Source organism: Ranitomeya variabilis, chromosome 5 (assembly GCF_051348905.1).
Source record: "Ranitomeya variabilis isolate aRanVar5 chromosome 5, aRanVar5.hap1, whole genome shotgun sequence".
Classification (NCBI taxonomy): Eukaryota; Metazoa; Chordata; class Amphibia; order Anura; family Dendrobatidae; genus Ranitomeya; species Ranitomeya variabilis.
In genome coordinates this window covers 555,995,009-556,001,326 of record NC_135236.1, presented here as the reverse complement: position 1 = coordinate 556,001,326, position 6,318 = coordinate 555,995,009, and the positions used below count along the sequence as shown (strand labels likewise).

General features: G+C 45.5%; 1 protein-coding gene across 2 annotated transcripts in view; it reads right to left on the bottom strand.

Moving 5' to 3' along the window:
* Window positions 1-1,333: 1,333 nt before the first annotated feature.
* Window positions 1,334-6,318, bottom strand: part of LOC143776490 (histone H2AX-like) — a 19,597-nt gene continuing 14,612 nt past the window's right edge. For both annotated transcript variants that reach the window (XM_077265934.1, XM_077265933.1), the window contains exons 2-4: window positions 6,238-6,316; window positions 4,715-5,018; window positions 1,334-1,590 (exon numbers count right to left, since the gene is read on the bottom strand). In XM_077265934.1, coding sequence (XP_077122049.1) covers window positions 1,580-1,590; window positions 4,715-5,018; window positions 6,238-6,316 — 394 coding nt within the window. In that variant the 3' untranslated portion in view covers window positions 1,334-1,579. The remainder of the gene's footprint in view (window positions 1,591-4,714; window positions 5,019-6,237; window positions 6,317-6,318) is intronic.

The window sequence follows — 6,318 nt, the reverse complement described above, 5'->3', positions numbered from 1 at the left end:
AAAGGGTCTGTCGCCCCCATTCGCTCCATTAGGCTACTTTCACACTAGCGTAGTGCACTGCACGTCGGTATGCGTCGTTTTGGAGAAAAAACGCATCCTGCAAAAGTGCTTGCATTAGTGACGCATTGCCACACGTCGCAACCGTCGTGCGACGGTTGCGTCGGACCGTCGCCACCAAAAAACGTTGATTGTAACTTTTTTGGTGCGTCGTGCTCGTCTTTTCCGACCGTGCATGCGCGGCCGGAACTCCGCCCCCCGCACCTCACAATGGGGCAGCGGATGCGTTGAAAAACAGCATCTGCTGCCCCCGTTGTGCGGCGCTTGCACAGTATGCGTCGGTGCGCTGCAACGTCGCATTGCGACGTGCAGTGCACAACGCTAATGTGAAAGTAGCCTTAAGGAAAAAATAGAATGAAAAATAAAATAAAAACGGTGGGGTCTGAAACAGACCCAAGTGCCTCCTACAGACACTAAGCAATAACTGGTTCACTTAGAGCCAGCAGGAGGGTGTATACTGCAGGGGAGGAGTTATTCTTTATGTGTTAACTTCGTGTCCTCCTAGTGGCAGCAGCATAACACCCATGGTCCTGTGTCCCCCAATGAGGCGTAGGAGAAAAATCAAACCTACACATATTTGGTATCGCCGAGTTCAGAATCGCCCGATCTATCAACAAAAAAAAGGATTAACCTGATCGCTAAACAGCGTAGCGAGAAAACAATTCGAAACGCCAGAATTACGTTTTTTTGGTCGCCATGACATATTAAAATGTTACAACGGGCGATCAAAAGAACGAATCTGCACGCAAAAAATAAGCCCTCACCTGACCCCAGATCACGATAAATAGAGACGCTACGGGTATTGGATAATTGCGCAATTTTTTTAAAGCAAAGTTTGGAATTTTTTTTTACCACTTAGATAAAACATAACCTATACATGTTTGGTGTCTATAAACTCGTAATGACCTGGAGAATCACAATGGTAGGTCAGTTTCAGCATTTAGTGAACCTAGCAAAAAAGCCAAACAAAAAACAAGTGTGGGATTGCACTTTTTTTGCAATTTCATCGCAGTTGGAATTTTTTTCCCAGTTTCTAGTACACATGCTAAAACCAATAATGTCATTCAAAAGTACAACTTGTCCCGCCAAAAATAAGCCCTCACATGGCCATACTGACGGAAAAATGAAAAAGTTATGGCTCTGGGAAGGAGGGGAGCGAAAAACGAAAACGCAAAACCGAAAAAGGGCAAGGTCTTGAAGGGGTTAAAGTTTTTCTTTTTTTTTTTTAAATATACAATTATTTTCCTACTAAATAAAAGTCATGGGACTCAGAAAATGGCAACACAAACCAAAGTTTATTTTATTACAAATGAATTTTTCTAAAAACTACATTACAACAAGAACTGCACATGTTTGGCATGGCGATAACTGCACTGAGCTAAAGAATCAAGTCAACAGGTCCATAAAAACAAAACGAAACAAGGACTTGTGGTTTCTGGGATGATTCAAGCTATTACATTACATCGGTTTCATCATCTGATGGACCAGAAAGAGGTGCATTCTTAGAATGGACTCCAATATTTCAACCTGAGCCTGAAAGCAAGTAAAAAAAAAATGCAATGTAGTCATATTCACAAGGCTATTTATGATCAAAAAAAAATTCAGACAACACTGCTAACAAGGATTGAACATTCTCAGAGAAAAATGCAAACTACCACTTCCGTCATCACAACTCATTTTTCTCTCATGGTACCAGTATTCAGGATAGACTTTATTTTGGACATGGACATCTGCACCATGTCCCTCTGTCACACAGAGCCTGCCTCTCCATATCCACCTGTATCACACGCAGCTTGCGTCCTCATGTACCCCTCAATCATACAGTCTATGCCCCGTCTATCACCATCCCATCCCCATGTTCCACCGTATGACACACAATATCCTCCTCCATGTCCTAATCAATCAGTCTCTGCCCTATGTTCCCTCCATCAGTCTCTGCCCCTTGTTCTCTTTCATTAGTCTTTTTCCCATGTCCTTTCTAGCACATAGTATGCGCCCCCACGTCCCTTCTAGCACATAGTATGCACCCCCATGTCCCCTTTAATCACAGTATTTGCCCCCTCTATCATTTTCCGCCCCACGTCGGCTCACTCTTCGCCCCAGTGCTCCTCCAGCTCCATGTCCCCTCTAGCACATACTATCCACCCCATGTTCCACTCACAGTATCTGCCCCATCTCAGTTCCACCCCACGTCCCCTCTAGCAGTCTTTCCCTCTTCACACGTCCACTTACAAAAACTTACTCGTAAGATGTAGAATTCTTACTATCCATGTAGTTTTCTATTGGTCGTCTGTGTGTATGTGTGTGCCATCATTGAGTCATAAATAGAATGCAGAATAGAAATTCATGATTTATGTGTTAAAAATGTGCAAAGATATAAATAATTTAAATAGATATCCATGAGATATATAATTTGTGCCTTGCATGTGTAGCTTACTATACATCTTTTAACCAAATAAACAAAAAAAAAATGATGTTGGCACCCCTCTTCCTAAGTAACCAGCACAGGTAAAGCAGACAGCTGTGGGCTGATAATATCAGGCTGCGAAGATCAGTGGCTATTGGATCCTTCCCAGCCTAAAAATGCCAGCCGGTAGATGTCCCCAAAGTGGCGCATCACATTAGATGCTCCAATTCTGGCATGTCGCCTGGCTCTTCCCAAATGCACAGGTGAAGTGGCAAACGGGGTAACGGTGCTTGTAATTGATGTCAGCTGTGAAGTGTCCAAAAACACAGCTGACTGCACTACACTACCATCTATCTACACTATCATCTATTTACCCCTCTGCATTTGCAAATCTTTAACGCACAAAAAGCAGTCATTTCTATTCTGCATTCTATTGCGGTCCATATCTACACGTACCCATTGACTTGTGTTAGCCTTTATAATCTGTGCTGCTGGGAAAAAAAATGGACATGTCCACCTGTGGGTCATACAGTCCGTGAGAAAACGCGGACATGTGTTCAACCCCATAGCTTCAGTGGGTACATGTCTCCGGTACATGTAAAAATGGACGCTGCACTTCAGGACACACATACATGTGAAGGGTGCCTTACTGTGAGTCTTGCTGCCGAAGGTTTAGACAAACAGGTTCCTTTTAATAAGGCCTGTCCCACACGTCCAGATAATTCTGGTACCGGAGTTATCCGTCTCCGTGAGCTCACGTGGCACATCAGTGTGGCACACGTGTGGCAGCCGTGTGCCGCCCGGGTACCACACGGACCGTGCAGGAGACAGTGCTACAGTAAGCGCTGTCCCCCCAGCGTGGTGCTGAAGCCGCCATTCATTTCTTCTCTCCAGCAGCGTTCGCTGGAGAGAAGAAATGAAAAATCATTGTCTTTTGTTGAGGTTGTAATAAAGATGTTTGTCACCACCCCCCTCCCACCCCCTGTGCGCCCCACCGCTGGAAAGAAAATACTCACCCGGCTCCCTCGAAGCGTCCTCTCCGCGCCGCAGCTTCTCCTGTATGAGCGGTCACGTGGTGCCGCCCATTACAGTCATGAATATACGGCTCCACCTCCCATATAGGTGGAGCCGCATATTCATGATTGTAAGGGTATGTGCACACGCTGCGGATTTTGCTGCGGATCCGCAACGGATTTGACGCTGCGGATCCGCAGCAGTTTTCCCAAAGTTTACAGTACCATGTAAACCTATGGGAAAAAAAACCTGCTGTGCACATGCTGTGGAAAAATCCGCGCGGAAACGCAGCGGATTATTTTCCGCAGCATGTCAATTCTTTGTGCGGATTCCCCAGCGGTTTTCAACCTGCACCAATAGGAAAGTGCAGTTGAAAGAGGAGAGGAATCCGTAGAAGAAACCGCGAGAAAATCCGCAGTGAAAACCGCAGTGGTTTTGCACTGCGGATTTTCCAAATCCGCTGCGGAAAAATCCGCAGCAGAATCCGCAACGTGTGCACATACCCTAATGGGCGGCACCACGTGACCGCTCATACAGGAGAAGCTGCGGCGCGGAGAGGATGCTTCGAGGGAACCGGGTATTTTCTTTCCAGCGGTGGGGCGCACAGGGGGTGGTGACAAACATCTTTATTACAACCGCAAAAAAAAAAAAAAACAATGATTTTTCATTTCTTCTCTCCAGCAAACGCTGCTGGAGAGAAGAAATGAATGGCGGCTTCATCACCACGCTGGGGGGACAGCGCTTACTGTAGCGCTGTCTCCTGCACGGCACACAGACAGCATCCGTGTGCGGTACACGTTTTACACGGACCCATTGACTTTAATGGGTCCGTGTGATCCGTGCGCTCCCACGAACACTGACATGTCTCCGTGTTTTGCACGCGGACACACGGTCCGCGAAAACACGCTGACATGTGCAGAGACACATTGATTTTAATGTGTCTACGTGTGACAGTGTCTCCGGTACGTGAAAAAACTGACACCTCACGTACCGGAATCACTGACGTGTGAAACCGGCCTAAGGATTCAGAAGAACTGGGTCTTTTTGATTTACAGGGCCAAATGATCCAAATCACCAAAGAGACGGCTGTCCATCACTACGCGTCACCAGAATATTATCAGGTTAGTGGCACTTTCTAGGTCTTTGCGTCAGTGACGTTCTCTCATTCAGATTTAGTATTCCTTACTTGTGCTGTTCCCTGGGGGAGGGCGCCACCCCAATGCATGATGACCCTACCTAGAAGCTGGCCCAGCTCTGTACCATTGTGCAGGATGTGCTGCAGGATGGCGGGCGTAATCGGGAACACTTTATTCTTTTGGGCGGCATCTCCAGACACACTCAGGAGCTCCTCCATCAGATTCTCTGGCACTGCCATCAGGTACACTGGAGGTTTGGTGATAATTTCCTCTTTATACAGATTTGTGTGCAGATTGCCGTGAGTCCCGCCCACGGGTAAGTGAAGACCCGTCTGTGATGATTGACTCTTACGCCCCTGCTGAGTATGGCCTTCTTTCTTGCCGTGTCTGGACACACTTGTTATCTGCAAAAGCATCCAACACCAAAGTTAGTAAGTCACCTCAATGAGAAAAGTGCGCCTTCACCTCATATTATACAGGCATAGAACAGTAGCCTGCTCCTGGGATTGGGCGTTTTATGTTGAAACTCCTTTTAAAGTATGTACCACTTCTTCCCACTAAATAAGTTATCGGCATCAGAAAACGAAAACAGAAACCAAACTTTTCCTTCTTTAGGGTATGTCTCCACGTTCAGGATTGCATCAGGATTTTCCATCAGTATTTGTAAGCCAAAACCAGGAGTGGAACAATCAGAGGAAAAGTATAATAGAAACATATGCACCACTTCTGTATTTATCACCCACTCCTGGTTTTGGCTTACAAATACTGATGGAAAATCCTGACCAAATCCTGATGCAATCCTGAGCGTGGACACATACCCTAAGGGTATGTCTCCACGTTCAGGATTGCATCAGTCTTTGGTCAGGATTTTATGCAAGTAAAATCCTGACCAAAACTGCACCTGAGGTCACTGGCAGGTCACCTGTGGTGTACCTGCGTGTTTTGCTCATAGTAGCAACATGCAGCGTTTTGAAAAAACGCACAACGCATGCGTTTTCGCGGCAAAAACGCATGCGTTTTTAAACGCATAGTGGAGTCTGGAATTCATAAAATCCCATCCACTATGCTGTAACATCTGGACGCTGCGTTTTTGACGCAGCAGAAAAACGCAGCGTCAAAAACGCAGCGTTTCCTGAACGTGGAAACATACCCTTAAAGTTCTGAATTTTTCTAACTAAATTAAAACTGCACACGCTTGGCACGGCGATAACTGCACGGAGCTAAAAATCATGTTACTAGGCCCAAAAAACAAGGACACATGTTTTCTGGGATGAGTTAAACTTTTAGGCTATGTGCACACGTTCAGGATTTCTTGCAGAAATTTCCTGAGCAAAACCGGACATATTCTGCAAGAAATCCGCATGCGTTTTTTTTGCGTTTTTGATGTTTTTTTTTCCCCCGGAGCTTCCCAATGCATTAAATAGCGTGAAAAACGCAAAAAATCCGCAAAATTAATGGACATGCTGTGTTTTTGTTTTTTTTTACCACAATGCGTTTTTTCGCGGAAACAAAAAGGCATCATGTGCACAAAAATTTCAGAATGTATTCTAAATGATGCGATGCATAATGTATGCGTTTTTTATAGCGAAAAAAACGCAACATGTGCACACAGCCTTACATTACCTCATTCTTTTTATCATCTGATGGACCGGAAAGAGGTGGCTGCTTAGAATGGAGTCTCCGAGCTTCTTCCAACTCCAGCCT